This window comes from Gobio gobio (genome assembly GCF_949357685.1).
Source record: "Gobio gobio genome assembly, chromosome: 1".
Classification (NCBI taxonomy): Eukaryota; Metazoa; Chordata; class Actinopteri; order Cypriniformes; family Gobionidae; genus Gobio; species Gobio gobio.
The window spans coordinates 29,037,013-29,061,428 of record NC_137097.1 but is presented as its reverse complement, the minus strand read 5'-3'; the positions used below and the strand labels follow the sequence as shown (position 1 = coordinate 29,061,428).

At 40.1% G+C, this 24,416-nt stretch overlaps 1 protein-coding gene across 2 annotated transcripts in view; it reads left to right on the top strand.

The window, feature by feature from the left end:
* The window catches only part of LOC307125669 (E3 ubiquitin-protein ligase rnf213-alpha), a 98,084-nt gene extending 73,890 nt beyond the window's left edge, over window positions 1–24,194 (top strand). For both annotated transcript variants that reach the window (XM_079815718.1, XM_079815717.1), the window contains 16 exons: window positions 9–84; window positions 6,624–6,658; window positions 6,779–6,879; window positions 8,662–8,818; window positions 9,016–9,190; window positions 9,282–9,376; window positions 11,366–11,617; window positions 11,937–12,069; window positions 12,307–12,390; window positions 15,037–15,217; window positions 16,308–16,509; window positions 16,646–16,723; window positions 17,810–18,007; window positions 22,361–22,450; window positions 22,535–22,713; window positions 23,476–24,194. In XM_079815718.1, the coding sequence (XP_079671844.1) occupies window positions 9–84; window positions 6,624–6,658; window positions 6,779–6,879; window positions 8,662–8,818; window positions 9,016–9,190; window positions 9,282–9,376; window positions 11,366–11,617; window positions 11,937–12,069; window positions 12,307–12,390; window positions 15,037–15,217; window positions 16,308–16,509; window positions 16,646–16,723; window positions 17,810–18,007; window positions 22,361–22,450; window positions 22,535–22,713; window positions 23,476–23,629 (2,190 nt within the window). In that variant the 3' untranslated portion in view covers window positions 23,630–24,194. The remainder of the gene's footprint in view (window positions 1–8; window positions 85–6,623; window positions 6,659–6,778; window positions 6,880–8,661; window positions 8,819–9,015; window positions 9,191–9,281; window positions 9,377–11,365; window positions 11,618–11,936; window positions 12,070–12,306; window positions 12,391–15,036; window positions 15,218–16,307; window positions 16,510–16,645; window positions 16,724–17,809; window positions 18,008–22,360; window positions 22,451–22,534; window positions 22,714–23,475) is intronic.
* The last annotated feature ends 222 nt before the right edge of the window (window positions 24,195–24,416 follow it).

Here is a 24,416-nt window from a genome sequence, read left to right as displayed (position 1 = left end):
CCTCACAGGCTTCATTCATCCCAACTATGCCTGATGACATGCTGGCTGTTGCCCAGCAGGCTATGGGACAACTTCATTGGTATTGTGAGTGGCAAATATTATAGCACCACAAAAAACACATGTACACAGATTCCAGTGACATGCAAAATTCAAGACCTGTCAAATTTCTATGCACCCAGTGGTTAATGCCTGATCAGAAGTACTAAGTTAAATCGAGTTGTACATCATGTTAATGTAGTCATAATTAAACAGAACTTCATTATCAGAATATTCATAATATAGGACAATGTATTTGACATTGTTTGCCTGGATAGTACAGACAAATGTAATTTTCTGATATATCGAGTGTCTTTCTGTTGTGATGCCCTAAAGGGGTTGGGCTTGGCCCCTTAGTTCCAGTGAAGGGAACTCTTAATTCTTCAGCATAACAAGACATTTTGGACAATTTCATTCTCCTAAATTTGTGGGAACAGTTTGGGGATGGCCCCTTCCTGTTCCAACATGACTGCGCACCAGTGCACAAAGCAAGGTCCATAAAGACATCTGAGCGAGTTTGGTGTGGAGGAACTTGACTGGCCTGTACAGAGTCCTGACCTCAACCCGATTGAACACCTTTGGGATGAATTAGAGCGGAGACTGCGAGCCAGGCCTTCTCGTCCAACACCAGTGCCTGACCTCACAAATGCGCTTCTAGGAGAATGGTCAGAAATTCCCATAAACACACTCCTAAACCTTGTGGAAAGCCTTCCCAGAAGAGTTGAAGCTGTTATAGCTGCAAAGGGTGGGCCAACTCCATATTAAACCCTACGGATTAAGAATGGGATGTCATTAAAGTTCATGTGAATGTAAAGGCAGATGTCCCAAAACTTTTGGCAATATATTGTATTTAATAATAGTATAATAATAAATGTATGTCCACTGCCCCATAGTAATACCATATCTTATGCTGCCTTCACATGCTTTAATAATCGAAATGATTGTAAATAGTAGTTTCCTAGTTAAAAATCGAACATATTTAAGTCATATTTACCTCTTGGAAGATCGTGGATAAATTGGAAACCCAAGTTCCTGAGATACACAGGCCATAAACTTTAAACATGGCGGAGGGGAGAACGATTGCTGCTGTGACTGCTATTCTTTATTAGTTTTTTCCACAGCAACTACATTGTTATAATTTATATTTGTTCACCATTGCATGAATTAAATAGTAAAAAATTAGCTTTTTACTATTTTGTCTTGCTTTTAAAAGAAAAATACATTTAAAAAAAACTACAATTTAAAAATATTTATTTAACACTGAACATTTTTAACATTCCAGCAGACATTATACAAATAAAGTACAAGAAGAAAATTCACTCCATGGCACATAAAAAAAAAATGTATTTACAGGGTTTAATATTAATATAATAATAATAATAATAAATTTTATTTGTACTGCACTTTAAATTTGGAACAAATCTCAAAGTGCTACAGTTAATATTACATATTACATTAATAATATACATTCTAACATTCTAATATTACATTACATATATACATATTATCTCATATAGAAACGGCTGGCAAAGATAGAATTTGTCAGACATAACGTCTATCAATTATAATTAGTAAGTGTATTTTCTTAATTTCTCCAGTACCGACAGCAGGCAAATTTATTGGTCGCACATGTAAAATTCAGTCACACACTCTCAAATTTTAGTCGCAAAATGCGACCATTTAGTTGCACTCTGGAGCCCTGATTTAGCCATCTTATGCCATCTTCTCTTATCTTTGGCCTATTATGCTTACAGGTATCATAATCAAATCACTGAGGGTGCTTCTGAACTCACTGAGGGTGCTCTATTAAAGTGCAGATGTAGGCTAAGCAACGGCTCCACCACAGCAGTGAGTGTACAGTGAGACATTTAAGATTATTTAGAATTTAAAAAATATTTTGTAAATATTATTTTTTTATTAATCTATTAGTCTGCCTTTACAATGCTTTAATGCGTTACTATTTCACTGTCACCTCCGAAACTTTGCAGCGTGCAATTCGCCATTAATCCTTTTTGCAACATGAAAAACGTACTCGGTTACTCACGTAACCTTGGTTCCCTGAGAGAGGTCTCTTGTATTGCGTATGGGAAAAACTCATTTTCTCGAGAATATGAAGCAAAACTTTTTATTCTATAAAGCGTCTATGTAAAACGCAGTGCGGCTGCACAGCAGATAGAACAGAGCGGGCTACACGCTGATTGGCTGTGCTGCGGCAACTGCAGGAACCTATGGCAAGGTGGCTGAGAGAGCGAAGTCAAGTCAACTTCATTTATATAGTGCTTTTAACAATGTAGATTGTTTCAAAGCAGCTTTACAGTGTTAAACAGGAAAATAATGCAGCATAATTTTATTCAGCTGTATAGCCTTTCTGGAAAAAACGCTGATGTCATCAGTTCATTTCAATTGTCATACAGTGACAGTGTGGGCTTTAGATCAATAATTCGATCAGTAATTTAGTTTAAATGGTTAATTTAGTTTATTAATTAGATTTATTTCGATGTTTAGTTGAAAAATTTTGTGTCTCCAACTGAGCACGCCAGCGAACCAATAAGGGTCGCTAAATAATCCAGCTGAAAAAGGTCACTAGAATTAACATATTGAGGCTATAAAAGACCGTGTTTAGCCATAGGATTCAGGTTCAAAATTGACTGAAGCGATACCCTGAGAAGCACAAGCACGGCGCGTTACACAATACTCGTTCCCTCTTACGTGAGTAAGTTACGTGAGTAACCGAGTACGTTCCCTTTCGAGAGGTCTCTCGTATTGCGTATTGGAACCCAATTTAAAATGCTGTGCGTGCTTACCTGACCCAAACTATGGTCTGAGGAAAACCTGAGGCACGTAAGATGAGTAGCAGAGAGTACCCGGGAGGCCAACAAAAGTGGGCCTCATATAAGGGCATAATATATATAGGCCGGATAGAATCGGGTCCATATGGTTTATAAAACTATGACCGGACATAGTCAGGCCTTATAGTATACAATACAGAACACATGCTTGTGAACACAGTTTATATGTGTAAAATGGGATACGACCGGAAGTAAATTGGGCCTAAGAATGAATGACAATACCTATTAAATGGAGAGAATCCCAGCTTGCAAAGCAGGTCCAGCCCGCCGCCGCACAGATATCTTCCAGAGGTATGCCGCATGACCATGCCCACGATGAGGCTATGCCTCTAGTGGAATGGGCTTTGATGCCTATAGGGCAAACGAGACCTTTAGACTTATAAGCCACTGCGATAGCATCTACTATCCAATGTGACAGTCTCTGCTTCGTGACAGCGCAACCTTTAGTGCAGCCACTGAAGCACACGAAGAGCTGTTCTCATTGTCTGTAGGGGGCGGAACGCTCCAAATATAGTCTCAGTGCTCTAACTGGGCAAAGCAGATTTGTGTCTTTTTCGTCCTGTGACTTGGGCAGGGCCAATAGTGAAATTACCTGTGCCCTGAAGGGAGTGGAAAGCACTTTAGGGATATAACCATGTCTTGGCTTGTGGACGACCTTAGAGTCGTTAGGCCCAAACTCGAGACAGGAAGAAAAGCAGTTTTGAGAGAAAGGTGCTTTATGCTCACAGATTGAAGCAGTTCGAATGAGGAGCCCTTCATAGCCTCTAGCACTGTGGAATGGTCCCATATAGGAACGTAGGGAGTGTGAGGCGGGTTTAGCCTCCTGGCCCCTTTAAGAAAGCGCACAATAAGCTCGCTTTTCCCCAGTGATTGTCCCGAGACCTGAACTTGATATGCTGCTATGACAGCAACATAAACCTTGAGCGGGGAGGGGGAACGACCCGCATCCATTAGCTCTTGAAGGAAGGCGAGCACTTCTGCCACCTCGCACGAGTGTGGATCGAGGTTTCGTGCTGTACACCAGTTAGAGAATACCGACCATTTCAGTGCATAGAGCCGCCTGGTTGTGGGGGCTCTAGCTTCAGAAATAGTATTCAAAACTCCTTCAGGGAGGCTCCCGGGTATCCATTGATAGGCCATACATGAAGGGCCCATAACTCGGGATGGGGATGCCAGACAGATGCCAGGGATAACCCGAATGGCTGGACTGTGTACTGATCCTCGAAGGCAAATCTCAAGAATGGCCTGTGACGGGATGCTATCTGTATGTGAAAGTAGGCATCTTTCAGGTCGATTGTGAAAAACCAATCCGCCGGGCGAATGTGCGCGAGGATTTTTTTTTCAGTCAGCATCCTGAACGAGCGCTTCATAAGCGTTTTGTTCAGATGTCTGAGATCTAGGATGGGCCTGAGGCCACCATCCTTTTTCGGGACGAGGAAGTAGCGACTGTAAAAGCCTGACTCGCTTGGCGTCGGGTGCATGGTTTCCACCGCTCCCTTTTCTAACAGTTTCGACACCTCGGCGTGAAGCACGTGACTCACGCTGCTTCCCACCGAGGTCTCTACCACGGCGCGAAAGCGCAGGGATCTGCGAGCGAACTGTAGCGAGTAACCTCGTTTTATTATGTTCAACATCCAATTTGATATGCCGGGAATGGCCTGCCAGGCTTGGGCCTGTGAAACCAGCGGTTGAATTAGAATCGAAGGCGGGCCGCTTAGTAATAGGGACCCAGTAGCCCGATTGCTTTGTGCTTGTAACACTGTGGGGATAGTGTTTATGCTTAGCGGCGCGCACTGTATAGTGGGCGCACGCATTACATTTATTGCGCAGGACAGTGAGTGCGCTGTGTGGGAAGTGTTTGAGTGTAGGGGTGCATACTGTAAAGTGGGCATATTGCCTACAGAGAACGCCGTGAGAACAGCGTTGTGTGCAGGCGAGCGCGTTTTACAACGGGCTCTTTGGCTGCGGAAGTGAAGTCGCCAGTCACCTGCTTGCAGGGAACTGGTAGACCGGGAGAGTGAGGTGGGGGTCCGGCTGAGGCGGGACCTGACCACCTTCTCTTCCTCCTCATGGCTGGGATGGCTTTGGTGGCTCGGGGTTCAGCACAGCTTTGGGTCGAGGTCCCCGACGCTCGGGCTGCCTGTTGCGGCTCGCTGATCGTGAACGCTGAGCAGGGCTGCGAGGTCGGCAGCGCCACCTTAGCTGACTGAGGGGGCGGCGCTTTAGCTTGACGGCCAGAGGAAGAGCTGGAGCGGTTAGGCAGAAAGTGCCTCATCGCTTGCGACGCTTTCTGTGCCTCCGTAAAGCGCTCGGCGAAGCCAACCACTGCCCTGACCGAACAGACCAGAGGCGGAGATGGGACCGTCCAGGAAGGAGGCTTTGTCAGAGTCCTTCATCTCTGTGAGGTTCAACCAGAGGTGACGCTATCGAACAGTCAGGTTGGCCATGGTCCTCCCGATAGCCTCCTGGTGGATTTGGTAGAGTGCAGTGCTAGATCAGTGGTGCTGCGCAGTTCCTTCAAAGCCTCAGAGTCAGGAACAGACTCGTCCAGCGAGCGGAGGAGTTTGGCCTGGAAAACTTGAAGGACGGCCATGATATGAAGTGCTGAAGCAGCTTGGCCGGGGGAGGCATATGCTCGACCGGTGGAGATGATGTAGTGCGGCACGGTTTAGAGGGGTGTTGCGCCCTGGCCTGCCATCCTCTGGAGGAGGGCGGGCAGAGGTGCGCGGCGACGGCCTCTTCGAGGGGAGGAAAACCTTCGTAGCCTCTTTCCTTCGCACCATCGATGGACGAGAGCGCTGGGGAAAACGAAGATTTGGCGCGAGCTGAATAAGGCGATTTCCACGACTTTGTCAGCTCGTCGTGTACCTCCGGAAAGAAGGGAGCGGGCTTCTGAGGAGATGATAGGTGACGGCTCTGCAAGAACCACGGTGCACTTGCTTGCATTTGAGGGTGCTTAGACAGTGTCTGCAAATGGCCATTTTTGCGTCTTTTTCTGACACTTTTATGCTTCCACGCTTCCGACATGTTTGCTGCATTTAGGAGCGTGCACAACTCTCGCTCACACGTGCTGGTTGCTATATTTGATCACGGCATCAAAGACGTCATTGTTCTGTAAAATGTATTCGGTCTTTCGAAAGTGAAATTTTTGCTATTTTCAGCCGAATAATTTCGTTTGCTGAACATTCGGTGCATCCCTAGTTTTTGCAAGCCATACCACTGCTGTAATGTGACATTGTTCTTTGGAGTGAAATAGGTATTCAAAAGAAGAGGGGAAAATGTATGACAGGATTTTGAAAACAAAACTAAATTTTTACAAAAACATTTTATCCTAATCATCCCCATATACAGATTGGCTTCATCACTCTGTCTCCTCTCCACCAATCAACTGGTGTGTGGTAGGCATTCTGGCGCAATATGGCTGCCGTCGCATCATTCAGGTGGATGCTGCACATTGGTGGTGGTTGAGGAGATTCCCCCCTTCTATATGTAAAGCGCTTTGAGTGCCTAGAAAAGTGCTATATAAATGTAACAAATTATTAATTAAAAAGATTCATTCACAAGACTAGAAATATGTATTTATAAAGTAAAAGGGAAATCTTAGAATTTTTGAAATCCTTTTGATTGACACATTTTGACAGGTCTTTGGCATTGACAAGGTATTCTGTTTTGAAATGGTTAGATATCACGTTTTGTTTTATCATTTCCTAATCTCTGTTGTTCTTTTGATCTTGACAGTCTGCCCTAATGGTCATCCATGCACTGTTGGTGAGGTAGGGTCATGTGAATTAATTCCTTATTAACTATTTATTAGTGCATCAACTATATTATCAGAACACAGAATTAGATTTAGTCATCAATCGTTATTTTATTTTCCTCATGCATCTGTGCAGTGTGGTCGACCCACGGAAGTTAGTCGCTGTCCAGACTGTAATGCACAAATAGGTGGCCTCAACCACAACCCTGTTCAGGGCTTCCAAACCATGCAGATACAGTAAGTTACTCCTGCAGCGAATGCTTGTTGTTCCTCTTTTATTCTGTCTAGTTTTGGTAAATAAAATGTGTGGTGCTTGCCAAAGGCAAGGCATTACTATTGTGATTCGTCATACTTATTATTATTATTGGACAAAAATTTGGACTACGATATTCGGCAGACAAAAAAGCAGGCCAAAATTTTTTCGTGATTTTGAATTTACAACTGCCGCTTTCTCTCTCTCTCTCTCTCTCTCTCTCTCACTCACTCACACACACACACACACACAGTCATTTGACTCATCTTATCAAGCAGCCAATAAGTAATGATCTTCATAGCCACACCCAAGCAACCAGTTACAGGTCCCTAGACTTCCATTAGTGGAAAATAGACTTCCATTGAAAAATAGATGAGAGGGATATAAATTAATCAGAACATTGTAGAGACATGTGAGTTTGGCTCTTTTGATTTGGGCAGACAGTCTATTAGTTTAACCTGATAACTGTCTAGCCATGACCTAACAACCATTTAGACCAGCATAGCAACCCAAAGGGATATCTTCAAATCTAAACGTCATAGAGGGATTGCGGTTGGTTTATATAATTCATACTGGCAAGCAGCCTTTGGAGTATCATCACTGGCAACTGCCAAGCCACTTCCTAGCAACCATTCAGCAAGGCCTATATCTTTGCATCCAGTCATTATAGAGATATGGCGGTTGGCTCTTTTGGCTTTTGTTAGTAAACTGGACTTTCAACATGCTAGCAGTGAATAGCTACATGCTAATAGTAAATCTAAGTGTTAAATCATGCTTAGAACATGCTAAATTCCATAGTAATCATCCAACTGCCAAACACCATCACAACCACCCACCCAGAACACCATAGCAACCTCCTAGCAAAGCCCTAGAAACCATTTAGAGCACCCTAGCAACCGTAAAAACATGTTTACAAGCCATCTCAGTACAAGAATATTGTAGAAACAGAGTTTGGCTTTTTTTGACTCAGACTGGCAAATAATCTTTAAATATCATCCTATAAATAAGCACACCCTAGCAGCCATATAGAGTACCCAGCAACTGTACAAACACATGAATAAGCCATATCTCAGCACCAGAACATCGTAAAGACATGGTGGTAGGCTCTTTTGTTTGTATGGTAATTGTGTAGCCACACCCTAGCAACTGTGACGAGTTTTGCCACTGCAAGCACCACTAACATTTTCTTCAGGAAATGTACATTCTAGTTTATTAGCTGTCTCTCTGAAATACTTGATTCTGACTTCTCATGATCTTAAAAACCTTTGATCCAATGCTTATAATTAGTTTTGTAGACAAGTATAAGTGTGCCTAATTATGAATTTCTGGTAATACATTACTATAAGGTTCCATTTGTTTAAGCATCAATGGACATCCGTTTTTCTAGAATTTCTTAATATACTAGGTTAATATTAATTTATTAATATACTGTTGTTCTTTGTTAATTCATGTATGTTCATGATTCATTTACTAATGCAAAATTATGCAACTTGGAAAGTTAAAAATTCCATTTATAGAAGTGTTACTGAACTAGACAAAATTAACATTTTAATGAAAAAATCAGGGTTTATTTTGTATGTTACTGCACATTTTCCCGTGCATATATGACTGCCTGTTGTACCGGTTTTGACTAAGGATATTCTTGATGTAAAAGTTGCCATTACTACTAATGATTTGTGGTGGTTATTTGTTGCTGTAGATCTGTTTTTGAGGTAATTGTTTAATCAGTTGTTTAGTCCGTTTGAAGCAATTGTTCCTCTTTGCAGAGGGGACCGTACTAAGTCAGGACACATTCTGGGTGACTCACAACGTCGTGACCACCCTGACATGCAGGACACTAAGAATATGTCACCAGCCCCCTTCGCTCTTCTCAGACTGCTCACACACATGTCCATGCTGCTGGGAGCTCAAAACCACCCGCAGGTATTACATTCCTTCTGCCTGCCATGGTTTTAAATATTATATAAATGAATGCAATTTTGATGTATTTTAAAATATTTATGAGAATATGTTTATTTTGTTTTTATGTATCGCTGCGTGTGAAGGATACAGACTCAATCCAGATCAAATACACACATACGTTTGAAGCTCATCCCATATTTGTGCATGTTTCTGTCTAGAGTTTAATGCAGATCATCAAGCCTGCTGTGCTGGATCCTTGTCATTTTCTGATGGCCCATCTTTTGAAGGACATGGAGCAGCTGAGCAGAGCTCTGGGCAAAGGGGTGGATGATACAGTCAGTACCATCCATTTGACAATCCACAGTCTGCTGGAGCCCCATCAAACCAGCCAGTGTAAGAGCATCCACAACTCATTTACCTGCCCAACCTGCCATATTGATGCTTCAGAAATTCAGGAAGTGTAACATTTTGTTATTCTAAACAGGGCCTGTTCTTTATGATCAAAACCTTTCCACTAAAGATGCAAGAAATGCATGGGAAAATGCCATGAATACTGACGTCATCACGCATCAGCTGAAGGTATGCCATCTTTTCTTCTGACGAAATGAGACAACAACTAAATAAAAACAAGTTTTGAATGAAAAAAACTATGACGAAAATCTACTGACATTTTCGTCAACAAATAAAAGTGAGAGGAAAATATTAGGAAGGGACGATTTGGGAAATGACTCTGAAGTCAGAACTGATGTCCTGCGTGAAATGTGCACATTTGAATGATAACGTGCTGATCTGCCCAGTGGGACATAAGTTGGATTACACTTACTGCCAGGGCTGTAGCTAGGGAATTCTGGGCCCCTGAAAAAACATTGATCTGGTGCCATGCACCTAATAAGGATTTCTTACAAAATAACTAAACAGACAAACAAATAAATGCAAATAAAGGTTATTACTATTACTTATTTTATATACAAAGTTATAAATAAATATTATATCAAAAAATGGCATTAAGCGATTAATAGCATAATTAACGGTCATCAAGCAATTATGCAAGCCAACAAAAGACAAGACATTGATAAAATAAACTTTTTTTAAATAGGCATACCAGCAAAATAATAGGCCTATAAAATGTACTTCCAGTCAGTCTGGTGTCTAACAGTTGAGATAAATATTCAGAAATGAAAAAGGATGCAGTCAAATGTAAAATAAAAACCATTGAAGTTTCTCACTGTCTTCATAAAGTTAATAAATGTATCCATCAATAGCAGTGAGATGTATTCACGTTTTCTTGACAGTAGGCTAATGTTAAAAATATCACATCAGCAGCCGGCAAGTCTGTAATCCTTGTGACACTTATATTTTTCTGCCTGTTATACAAACCAACAAACTACATAATAGCGCAAAAAGACAGGGACTTTGAGCGCGTAATCGTTCTGTCGGTGCGCGCCGCACAGGTATACAGAGATGTTGACAGTACCGAAGTGCGCGGGCGGCGTCCTAGTCCCACGAAAGTAATCGGGCAGCGAAAAGATCAGGGCACGGCATCCCATCACATTGACTCCCTATAGTGCACTAAAAGAATGTTAATGTTAAAGAACGTTTTGATAGACTTGAGCAATTTTCCTGGTCTCCCTTTCCTTTTCATGACGTTACTGGTACCCAGATTTTTTCCCCTGACATTTTCAGTCAGTCTTACTTCCACTGTAACATTACTTCAACTACTGTTCTCGGAGCAGCCTCAACTATTGTTGGTTCTGATTACTACCTGGGGTGGGACTTTCTGGGTCTCTCTGCTGTTTTCCACTAAAACCATTTTTTAGGGAGGGGAGAGGGAGGAGATTTGGAAAACTTCTTTAACTAAATTGCAATTTTTTTGTGGTTTTCATTGAACTATCAGGCATACAAATGTATATACTATAATAATTCATAAGAGAAGGGAAATATATAACATAACTACTGGATTTAGTGGGCCCCCTGAGCATTGGGGGCCCCTATAATTGTCACCACCTTTCACCCCACTAGCGATGGTCCTGCTTACTGCTCTTGACTGAATAATTTTAAAGGGTCATAACACACACAGTTTCAGCCAGTCTCATGTTAATCTTGAGTAGTATTGCATCCTTCTTGGAGAAATGCTTAACTGATGCATTACAATTTAACTAAACCCATTAGATTTTAGTCAACTAAAACTAGACTAAAACAGTTCTATGACTAAAACTAAATGGCATTTTAGTCAAAAGACTGACTAAATCAAAATTTGATGTCACAATTAAGACTGGTTCTTAACTTCTTGGTGCATTTAGTTGTCTATATCATGCTAGATTTTTCTATTTATTTCCCTCATTTTTCATTACTTCTAAAACTAATCAACACATTTATCAACTAAAGCTTTTTTGTTTGTTGAGAAGTTTAAGTAGCAAAAGCTGAGTGGTCGATTAAGAGCTGTTGATTAGTTGTTGCATTAATGACCTCAATAGTTGAGTACTTCTAATAACTGCTGGATTAGATTATTCAAAATTATTATTATTTGAACCTCGGCTTTCCATTATTTGATTTTTCTTTTTCTCTCAGGTTTTGGAGCATCAGCTAAAGGAAGTGAACGCCTTCATCAGGGAAGATGAGCGAGTGTCTTCTAATCCGGTCATGAAGTTGACATATGGGGAACCAGGGCTTTTTCTGAGCTCTCTGCCAAAGAACTCTCTCATCCATAATTCATCCATCTGGAGCTGCAGGAAGAAGGTCTCGATGTTGAGTCTGACCCACATTGTGGAGCAGAACAATGGTCGTGACACTTTGCCTGTGCTCTGGAGGTTCCTTCAGAGGGTATTTATAAGTTTCCTAAAGAAAGTACAGATTACACCATTAAGGATATAGATAGGCATTAATATGTGCTTCATAAATACAAATAAACAGCCAATATCCGTATGCATGGATAGTTGCGAGAATGGAATCCTAAAATAAAGTGTTACCACACCAGTTAAACTGAACGTACAATTGAATAAGCATAACTACGCTGACAAAAATGTTTTCTGAAGTTGCGTAAAGTTAGTATAGATGTGATAGTTCTGTGTGCAATATGTGGGTTGTCTGTGGGTGTACCAATACTGAGACTAGTCTCATGTTAACCAACTGTTACTTTTAGGAAGCAGAGTTTCGGCTGGTGCGGTTCCTTCCTGACATCTTGATTCTCCAGAGGGATTTAGTAAAGAAGTTCCAGAACGTGACAGACCTAACCTACAGCACCATAGGAGAGTTCCTGCACAGCCAGAAAGCAGGTACTGGCCATATCAGAAATAATTAAGAGATGATTTTCCATTGCTACGTGTTGTCTTTGTCTCATGATTGAGCTATAATAAATAAATAATTAATTATTTCAGTAAGCTTGCTGATGGTTGATTTACCCATTTCAGCACAAATGTGCTCAGTAATCATGCAAGCATATGCCATTTCTCTATAAATAAATATTACATTCATTGCAAAGACTGTGATAGTGCCATGTTTTCATTCAACAGCTTCACTCTCTGCCTGGTATGAAAAGCGCATAAAAATCTTTTTGTCAACATGGAACCAAATCAGGGTATCTCTGGCTAACACAGGTAAGCCAACCGCTACTTACAGTTGCAAGAATACATTTGTGAACATAACTGGATTTCTGCGTTGATTACTCCTAAAGCCTTGTTTATACTCGACGCATCCACACGAGCGCGCAAAAATGACGTCAACGCTGAGTGGGCGGTCGTGTGCGTTGGGTGCGCAAGACCCCTATTTCGCCTGGCGGTGTGCAGCACATGTTTTGTAACAGCGCGCGCGACTCCACATCCGAAGATGAACGAGTTCTAGGCGAATCTAGCCGAGCATGACATCTCATTACACCGGCACCCAGTTTGCACATACAAATTAGGTGCTTATATTTACAAAATGAGCCTACAAAAGCAGAAATAAGCCCTTTTAAATAAAGATCCATGTTTAATAAAAAAAAATCACGAAACTAAAATGAAAATGTTTAGTGAAATTAGGAAATATTTAAGAGATTGTTAATTTAGTTGTATACATGTGTGCATATATTTTGTTCTCATTTCACAAGTAATATCAAGGTTTACTGAGTTTTAAACTATTCTTTTGTAGTGTGGTTTTCGGTGAAGTGTACTAAAATAAATATCATCACCTGTGTACATTAGCCCACTTCTTCTCGACGCTTTTTCCTGATGGTTTATAGAACAATTACTCCGAGTCGCCCTCTGTCGTTTCAAAGAATAGCACAACGGCGAGCACGTCAAGTATAAACGCCTCGCCCGTTTGGGGAGGAGCACACACAGTCAGTGGAGGCTCGCGCTGCGGAGCCAGGCGAAAGTATAAACAAGGCTTAAAATGTGGTCAGGGGCCCGTTCTTCGTACGTTGCTTATTACATCTGAGATGATTTGACAGATCCTAGATCTTTTAATCGTGATAACTGATCTCAGGCTAATTTGGTCCTTCAAACGAATTTGTGGATTGGATTAAAATATCTGGATTAAATGATCTAAGATCACTGCGCGTTCTTGTGTTCCCTGAAGAGGGCAGATGCATCGATACTCGAAACCACGATCAGCAATGCAGCGATTGGCTGGCGTCAAGACAGCAACGTAATGACATCATATAATTAAAAAAGCCGAAAAAACAGACAAATTATACAATAAAAACCCCACGAATTTCTGGACTTTTATAAGGAAACAGCCAAACCACCAAATCAACATAAAAGTTATAATAGATAAATTATAAATGTTTTTTGTTTTTTTAACATGATTACCAATTATTTATATTCACGATTTTATACAGTATTTGTACACCCTTTACATTTTTATTTCAATGTTGTAATTACATTTTTTATTCAAATTGGAGCAGATTTGTAACGTGACAGTATTAAAGTTTCTTAAGGGTCAAGATCAAATTCTCTGCATCTCTTGCGCTGCATCAAGCCACTCCCATAATATCTGTGATGATCACTTAAATTAATGCACGGCTCAGATTAACTGTACAACATGTGTAAACCTCCAATAAAATTATAAAGTAATTATTCCATCACAAATAAATCGCTCAATCAAGTGGCTGTGTCTATAGTATTATACACAACATTATAATATTATATACATTCTCATATACATAAACAATATAACATTTTTATATTATTATTATTATTGCCCCTGGTTCAGTAATGAACTCTTGTAATAAAGTAGCAGTGGCTGGGACAGATTTTAAGTATCACCTCAAGATGCAATCTAATCCTGTTTACATGAAATAAGCCGCTCATGAGCAGGTTTAAGCTTACGGACCTGTTACTATGACAGCAAGTCCAGGATGAGCTTCGAAGAACCAAACAATCCGAGATCATGTCAAATCGTCAACAATCAAATCTAGCTGAGTTAACGACGTACGAAGAACGGGCCCCTGATATTCATCCGAGTCACATTTATAGACAAACATAATCTGGCCCAAAAAGAAGTCCTTTTTCAAAATTGTATCTGTGATCATTGACAGAGCAGGCTGGATAAAGTCAGTGAACCTCTGTGTTTATGACTTCTGCAAAAGCTAAATGGAGTCAATTAAGGAGATGAGATTGAAAGTGTGGGTGCTCTGCCCGCATTAAATAGATGCACAGAGCTGGACAAGGCTACAAAAGCATTGCTTAAGACCTGGGTATTCATGATCACAGTTTATTCGCTATAGTTTATAAAATGGTAATAAAATATGACAAGAACTCAGAGTTAAACTGTGTCAGAACACATTCTTGACAATCTTGATAATGTCAGATAACTTTGATAGAAAGGGATGTAATGGATTACAATCAACCAGTCAGCTGTTAAATTTAAGAACACAATTAGATAATACCAATTTAGCTCAACCAATAGAAGCAAAACTTATTTTTGTTCAGTCTGTGGTGTCAAAGGTCGCATTAGCAATTAAAGAAAAAACAGTTCAGCAAAACATGGTCAGGTCAAAGTGTCTGAATCATTTTGATCCCAAATTTGTATACATTTTTCTGGGAGTCACTGTATGAAGAATTCTTGGGTATAATATGTCAGTTTACCATATTATGCTATCCTCACTTACATAAATTAACTATAGTGTCCTGCACCCACTAGTAAAAAAATATATCTAGTGTCTGAATCATTTTTGATTTGACTCAAAGAGACCCTGTTTTAGACCACTGTAAAGTAATTTCATGGCCAAATGTCTTATTTTATTCTGTTGATAATCGATGCAGGAGAAATAAAGCTTCCGGCTGACTACACTCAGGAAGACCTGGGTCAGGACGCTGACCTGCAGGTGCTGCTGCCGCAGAGACATGGTCTGGGCCTGTGCTCCACTGCCCTGGTCAGCTACCTCATCACCCTTCACAATGACCTTGTGTACGCTGTGGAAAAACACACCGGAGAGGAGTCTGGGTAAGAGATTCAGCCGGTATCCCATGCCATTCGTGGTGTTTGCTAAAGAAGTCCACGTAGGGTTATTAAAACATACATCCCAAGTATTGCTGCAACCTTAGGGTCATTCCTTGTCAACTCCAAGCAGGGGACCCCGGCTAAAAAAAATATTTTGATAAAAAAATAATTCTGGTGAAAGAAATACAAAAATGCAGAAGAAAGTTATATGTACTGAGTAATCCACTAATTTGTAGAGGGGGTCAAAATGACAATTTTCACCTGAGATTTGGAGCCTAAAATTTCATTAGAAAGATCATTTTATTTTTACACAGAGATTGGTAGGTCTATTAGTTCAATCGGTTGACTTTAGCAATCTTTGTTGCATTTTATGCCAATGGTGGCAGTTCTTGTGTTTTTTGCTCCCAAGTTTGCATGCCTGTACCTCAAGAAGTATTAAAGATATCTTAATATCCTTTTAGATTCTGATTCTTGACAAATTTTTCTTGATTTTGATTTTAAAGGCCCTATATGGTTCAATCCCAGAGATATGGAGATCTTAATGCAGCTCCATGAGTAGATTGGTCAATTGTAGGCCTACACAATTTTAGTGGTCGAAAATCAAATGTGAGTCACTTTTCAAACAGCTGATACTTATTGTGTTTAAAGAGGAATGTCTGAAGAACAAATAACACTGAAACTAGAAATGTATCTTGGGTTTCAATTTACAATATCTTGCATCTTGTTTGTTAAAAGACAAAATCAAAAAGGATATTAAGATGCAGTATCTTTAATACTTGAGTTACATGCATGCAAACTTGGGGCAAAAACTACAAGAAGTGAATTTTTGAACCGCCTCCATTGGAATGTAATGCAACAAAGATGGCTAGAGTTTTACTAATAGACCTACCAATCTCTGTGGAAAAAAAAACAAAATAATGATGCTCCCATCTTTCTAAAGTCATTTTACCCCCGTTATTTGGCTCCAAATCTCATGTGAAAATTGTAATTTTATCTCTGTCTGAATCTTTGCCTGTCAAAGCTAACGGTTAAAGGGCTAACAGATAAAGCTACTCTGAATCCTCCATATCATTCTCTGTCTTGTTTCCTCCAGTTACACAGTAAGCCCAGCTGACCTGACGGAGCTGCACGTGATCCGTTACGAGTATGAGCGGGATCTGCTGCCGCTGGTAATATCCAACTGTCAATACAGCATGGAGCGCGGACAGGAAACACTGCTGGAGTACGATCTGTCCAAGATTCAGCAACAGATTCTTACCCGCTTTCTACAGGGCAAACCACATATCACCATTAATGTACGTCACAGCACCAGTTGACAAATGCCTGTTCAGATATATATTTTTAGGAGTTCTTCAAGCTTGACAACCTGCAGAGTAGATATAGGAGAAAAATTATATTTATTTATTGATTTATTTTTGTTTTGTTTTTCAGGGGATTCCGACACTGGTGAACAGACAGGACAGAAATTATGAGATCATATTAAAAGATGTGAAGGGCAAAGTTCAACAAGTAAGTCACAATTATTTGTTTTAGTATAACACATGTCTAATCTGTATCTTATACTACAGGGCTATTGAATGCCTCACCCTAATAGCGCCTGTCCATGTTTTTAGCAGTGGTAATTTGGTTACGGAAGTATTTATTCCATTAATTTCTTCCATAGGGATTTTTAAAAAGTCTTCCGTTGAAACGTTATAAGCCATGACTCAAACCAACCAGCTGAGATTTGATTTGAAAGTTTGATTTGAAAGTCATACAAAAATATAAAGGTTCTGTGAACGTAGCGGCTTTAGTGAGGGAAAGTAGTACAATCCCATGAAGCATTACGAATAGCATAATCAAATTAAGTTTATTGCAAAATATGTATATATACTAGCCTGGATGCCAGCCGAACTTAGCCCCGCCCTCAACATTTGAGGTTGGGAAGTTCGGTCTGGGCTTGATCCGTTGTGGAGCAACTATGCTCGAACCAGAGCTATTCGGACCAGGCAAATTGTCAGGGCGGCGTTTATACAATGATGGACAGATGATCAACAGTAACGTAATCATCCACGTCACCAAAGAGCACTTGGGTTGAATTTGTTCTAATCCTAAACGGAGAACTTGTTCGTACATGCATTCACCTTTACTATTTCTCTCAAAAATTATGATCGTCTTGGTAAGTACTCCGTGTATCTGTGTATTCTTTTTACAACACCGGCAAAGAAAATTTACACTCATCTCCTAAACTAACCGTTTAAGCAATAAATCTCTCTCCAATAACAGCATTAGTCTGCATGTCAAGTGGCTCAAGCCTCCGTTACGAGCTCTAAAATTACGTTTTGGAATTAGCAAGGGAGGCTTGGGATGAGATGCATAAGAAAGTAGTCCTACATGCAAGAGCGTTTTAAGGACAAACACCTGACAAATGTCTTGAAATAAAACTTATTCCTCACTCCAACCATTCATTACTTATATATTGTGTTGGTTATGTTGTTTTTAGACTGTCCCCAAAAAAACCTTTAGTGTGAAAATGCTCTTAATGAAAATTTCTGTTGATTAAATGCAACATTTATAAACCATTTCACAAGCTGTGTTGTGATTGTGTATCCAAAGGAGCCATTGCAGCCTCTGACACAGCACGACCTGGTGAAGGAGCTGCAGTCCTACAGTGATGTGTGTGAGGCACTGTCCACAGTCCAGCTGGCCCTGGGTTTCCTCGCCATGACGGGGGGAGAGCCACACATGCAGCTGAGCACCTATTTGAAAGAGGTGCTACAGATGACTGACCACATGGGCCCACACATCTACGAGGTTGGTCATGAACACACGCTTTCTTAATTATTTGACTGTGCAGAGCAGTGTTGTTACTAGGATATGGGATGCACTGAAATTTTACCTACCAAAAATTAGACTGAAACAGCTTTTTTTCCGTTTTGGGCCGAAATGGTTTTGGAGGGCCGAAATTAGTGCGCTTAATTAGATTTATTATATGAATATAGTCAAAATGTGTCATCAGTGAAGCTCACAACGTGGGTAAGCTACAACCGTTAAATGTCAACTCTGTTGACACTAGCTCTGGATTGACAATATTAATTTCTCTATTTTTTAAACTGTAATCATATGGTTTCTTAAATCTAAAATCTTTTAGTCCCTGCTGTTTTCTGTTGATGCCTGAACAAAACTTCACTAAATATTTGTAGCGCACTTGCCATCCAATAATCGCAAAAAGCCTTGTGCTTTGTTACTTAAAATGAAGTCCCATCTTTAAAATTCTGTCACTTTTATTACAAAATGCGAATAAATGTCGTTTTTGGCGCTCTTCAATACGTTGTGACCGATTGTTGTAGCACCTCAGTTAGTAAATAAACATGGGTGACTTTATTAAATTTGAGTACTTGATTTAAAAAAAAAAAATCCTCAGTTGTATTTACCCGTGTCGAGTAACCGGCAAAATGCCGGAAGTGGCGCATTTCACAGACGAGAATCCATGAACCGCATTATTAAACCGTTTTCTAAGGCTGCAATATGTATTAAAACCATTTAAAATCATACTGTAGCATAAGTCTGTGATTCAGTTAAATAAATATATGCCCTGCGCTTATATATATATATATATATATAGGGAGTGCAGAATTATTAGGCACGTTGATTTTCGGATCATATTTTTTTTCCAGGCACATTTGACCAATTCCAAACCACAGTAATCCTAATAACTACTATTGATTTAGTATTTAATAATGTATAAGTGATATATAATTGTTCATGAAGGCTGGAAATGAAAAACACCTTATATTCAGGTGTGCAGAATTATTAGGCATGTTTTCTTTTACAGATAAATTGAGCCAAAAAAGAGATTTAACTCAGACTGAAAAGTCAAAAAGTATTAAATGCCCATGAGAAGGATGCAATACTAATGCAATACTAGACATTGCAGTTAAGGCATGACCATTGGACAGTGAAATGCTCGTTGGGTCAGCAGGATCTGACAAAAACAGGTGGTGAAGAAAAGACACCTGTTAACTGCAAAAGAATTAAGAATTAAGGTGAAGAATTAAGGGTGAAACCATCAGGAAACCTTTAGTCTCCAGCGCCACCATTTTCCAGAGCTGCAACCTACCTGGAGTCTCCAGAAGTGCAAGGTGTCAGGATCTCAGAGACTTCAGTTAGGTAAAGAATCCTAAAAAATGACCCCCACTAGATAAGAATCACAAGCTGAAGTGTTGTAAAATACATGAAGAAGGTTTTTTTATAGGCTTTATAGGTTTTATAGGTTGAGAATGACTCTTGAAGGACCAGCACCACATCCTCTAGTACCACTGTTTGAAGAATTCATCTTCCAGAATCTGGCAGTACGTTTTGGGAGTTCATTTTAGTCCATCCTGAAGTCCGTTTTGCAGAGATGGACTAAAAATGAACTCTCAAAACGTACTGCCAGATTCTGGAAGATGAATTCTTGAAGATGAACCGTTATCAGTTTGTAGCAGTAAATTAAGAGATGTCACACCGATCACAAGTTCAGTATGGAGTACCGCAGGGCTCAGTGCTAGAACCGTTGCTCTTCACCCTGTACATGCTACCACTGGGAGATATCATTAGGAAGCACGGCGTTAGTTTTCATTGTTATGCTGACGATACTCAGCTCTATATTTTTCACGCCCTGAAGAAACTTACCAATTCACAAGATTAGCGGATGCATAGCTGATATAAAACCAGTAACTCAATTCAGAAAAAAATGATTTTTTAAATATTGGACAAAAAAGCTCCACAAGTAGTAACCTAGAATACTGTCTAACACTTGATGGCTGTTCTGTCAAGTCCTAGTCATCAGTGAGGAACCTGGGTGTGCTCTTTGATACCAATCTTTCGTTTGAAAGCCACGTTTCTAGCCTCTGTAAAATTGCATTCTACCATCTTAAAAATATATCTAAATTACGGCACATGCTCTCAATGCAAAATGCTGAACAGTTAATTCATGCATTCATGACCTCAATGCTAGATTATTGTAATGCTCTACTGGGTGGTTGCCCTGCTCGCTTAATAAACAAACTCCTGCTGGTCCAAAACGCAGCAGCTCGAGTTCTTACTAGAACCAGGAAGTATGACCATATTAGCCCAGTTCTGTCAACACTGCACTGGCTGCCTATTAAACATTGCATACATTTTAAAATCTTGCTTATTACTTACAAAGCACTAAATGGTTTGGCTCCCCAGTACTTAAGCTAGCTCTTGACACATTATACTCCATCACGTCTACTGCGCTCTCTAAACTCTGGCCAGTTGATCATACCAAGAATATCGAAATCAACTGCAGGCGGTCGATCCTTTTCCTATTTAGCACCTAAACTCTGGAACAGTCTTCCTAACATTGTTCGGGAAGCAGACACACTCTGTCAGTTTAAATCTAGACTAAAAACACATCTCTTTACTGTGGCATACACATAAAACACTTTTTCAATTAAATGATTGTTAGGCTGCATTAACTAGGTCAGCCGGAACCGGGAACACTTCCCATAACACCTGATGTACTCGTTACATCATCAGAAGAATGGCATCTACGCTAATGATAGTCTCTCTGTTTTATCCCGAGGTCTACTGCAGTCAGCCGGATCCAGGCCGTATCCAGTTCAGATGGTGGGCCTGCGCCCAGACATGACCAATGCATGACCATGAAGTGTCTGCAGAGGCCGTGTCAACTAGACTCCCCCAGAAATTGCCTCATCGACACGGCATCCTCAATAAACCCGTCTCCAGCGTGATGACTCAGATTGTTCGAATATTACAATTTAATCATTATTTTATCGACACATCATCCTCTATAAACCCGTCTCCAGCATGTTGCCCCCGGTCCCTCGAATATTCCGATCTATTATGACCTCCGAGCTGTAAAACTGCCAGAATAATAATAATAATACGCTGTTTGTTAATTGGCCAGAGGAGAACTGGCACCCCGACTGAGCCTGGTTTCTCCCAAGGTTTATTTTTCTCCATTAGGTCACCTGATGGGGTTTTGGTGTCCTTGCCACTGCTGCCTCTGGCTTGGCTTGCTCAGTTGGGGACACTAAATTTTTCAACTAAATATCCAAATAAATCTAATTATTAAACTAAATTAACCATATAAACTAAATTACTGATCTAATTACTGATCTAAACCCCACACTGTCACTCAGTGGCGATTTCTTTAAGACTGCAAGGGAAGCTCGGCTTCCCTTATAATGTCACAAAATTAATGGTCAAATATGTACTATTGTATTAACATTTTATTGACTAAAAATGCGTTAGAAAACGTTCATCTCAAAGACGAGTTCGTTCAGAATCAGTTACATATAGCAGGTCGGCTGACTCGATTTCCTTCTCATACATTCCCGCAGCGTCACAGTGCATTTCCCTATTGAAGCCCAGCGTCCATTGACTTCAATGGGGCTGCTTTGAACGTTTTTTTTTCAGCGCTTCGAAACTAGACGGTCATTGGATAAACGCTGCGATTATGTCCCGCCCACGGACGCTCAGCATCTCTGGGGGTGAATGGGGAGTGGGCTGGCCCGGACTTCGAGCTTCTGCGTGATGATTGGAGGGTCTGTCGAAAGACTGCATCTCCTTTTGACTGACAGCGATTCTGTACTATAAGGAATCACTGAAGCTATTCAGCTATTCACTGAAGCTCAGTCCCATCGCGGATTTCTCAAGTTCAGTCGAAATAAAAACTGCTGCAACCTATTTCTTTGATATTTGCTTCTTGAAAAGGAACGTAGGGCAGAATTTACTTTTGAATAAATAGACAATTTTATGATGTAGGCCGAAAATGAGCTTCCCCTCTCTGACAGACCAGTAGCCGCCACTGCTGTCACTGTATGATAATTGAAATGAACTGATGACATCACCGTTTTCTCCGGAATGGCTATACGGCTGAATAAAATTGTTGCATTATTTTCCTGTTTAACACTGTGAAGCTGCTTTGAAACAATCTGCATTGTTAAAAGCGCTATATAAATAAAGTTGACTTGGCGTTTTTGTGTGTGTTTACGTAAGCTGTACAGGTCTGGTATAAAGAATGTTTTTGCTCAGGTGACCAAAATGTCCGCCCAATAGAGAAAAGTTTTGCTCAGCGAGAAAAGAAATTTGAGGGAACAATGTTGCACCCTAATTGTGTGATAACTGTGTGTGCAGGCATTGAGTAGGTGCAGTCTGAAACACTGTGTGGCGCTATGGCAGCTGCTCAGCTCTCTTAAATCTGAGACAATGCTACGTCTGAAGAGGGTGAGACACTCAACTCACTAAACATGATTCTGCTTTGTGCTTTGAGTGTGTGTGTGGAAATGACTTCCTTCATCTGCACATCAGGACCCTTTTGTGGGAATCAGCAAAGAGTACAAAAATCCTCTGCAGGAAGAACACAAGACACTGCTGACCAGCTTCTTCACTAAGTCCAGCGCTGATCCCTTCCTGTTGGAGATGCATGAGTTTCTTATTTTGGTCCTGAAGAACCCAAAAGCCACAGACACCTTCAAGCCTGACTGGGGGTGAGGCCTGATGCGATGTGTATATACAGTCAAACCAAAATTTACTCAGACACCTTCAACATGTTCTCACATTATCACAGTTTATTCTTTATAGTTTATAAAATTGTAATAAAATGACAAGAACTCAGAGTTAAACTGTGTCAGAACAAATTCATCTTGATAATGTCAGATAACTTTGATAGAAAGGGATGTAATGGATTATAATCAACCAAGCAGCTGTTAAATTTAAGAACACAATTAGATAATACCAATTTAGCTCAACCAATGACCAAGCAACGCTTCATTTTGTTCCGTCTGTGGTGTCAAAGGTCGCATTAGCAATTAAAGAAAAAACACTTCAGCAAAACATGATCAGGTCAAAGTGTCTGAATCATTTTGCTCCCAAATGTTTATAAATTTTACTAGTAGTCACTGTATGAAGAATTTTTTGGGTATAATATGTCAGTTTACTTTATTTTGCTATCCTCACTTACATAAATGAACTATAGTGTTCTGCACCCACTGGTAAAACATTATATCTGGTGTCTGAATCATTTTTGGTTTGTGTGTGTGCGTGCGTCTGCGTGCGTGTGTATGTATAGATATCGACTAAAATGTGTAAGAATATCTGAATATATTTTTTTGCTAATATATATTGTTTATATGTGAATAATAAATATGTTCAGATATCTGTGGGAGCCTGGTTCAGATTGTGGTGATGAACACCCTAAAGCTCTTGCTGAACGAAATCTCTAATAACTCTTATTTCTGTCTGTCCTTCAGTCTGAAAGACACGGTCGTGTCCTACATGGAGCGTAAAGATCTGGACACTCCTCCTGAGGTAGACGAGTTCTTCCCTAAAGATATCTGGCTCTCGCAGTTCACTGACACGTGGAAGTTCTATGTCCTCTTCAGACAAGAAAGAAACCAAAGATGAAGTGCCTCTGTTGTCTTAGCCAATCACTCATATCAGGGAAGGCTTAGTTTTGATTTACAAATGCCATACTTTTTAAACAATTGCTCATTTGAAACCACTGCCTTTTATGCACCTGAGTTGGTTCTGCTGCATCAATCATTCATATACAGCTCTCTGTCATATTACGGTACAGTCTGTCAAAGTAATCTCTAAAATTTTATTACAAAGTTCAAAACAATCATGAATCTATTGCTAAACTTTTGCCGTAACTGTTTTTCTTCCATTTTTGTGAAGTAGCTTAAAATTCTATAATCATTCCTTCTTTATTTGTTTACGTATAGAATCGTTTAATCATGTAAACTTGTTTAAAATATAAACTCCACACCATGAGCCCAGAACTGGACGCACTTATGTCCATACCAACCTCGTTTTTTCTTGCACTTTATTTGTTTCTCTGCTAAAAACATGTTTCTGTGTGCCAACACATATGCTGGAACAATGCTGTGTGCAGAAATGTTTTTTGACTGTCTTGAAATGTCTGTGATTTACATGGGTTTGAATAAAGTTATATAATATTTGGGAAATTGTGTTCTACTGTCTCGTCCTGCCAGTTTATTATTAAAAGCTGGAGATTATGGTTTCGACCTGTTACTAAACCTGTAACTTTTCGACCTGTTACCTAATACCATTCAACACCATATCTGCTTTCTCTCCCTACCATTGTTTTTAGCATCTTTTTAACACACAATTCACCATTTTCTCACAACTTTAAACACAATCTTGTAACTACACACCAGTTTGTGTACAA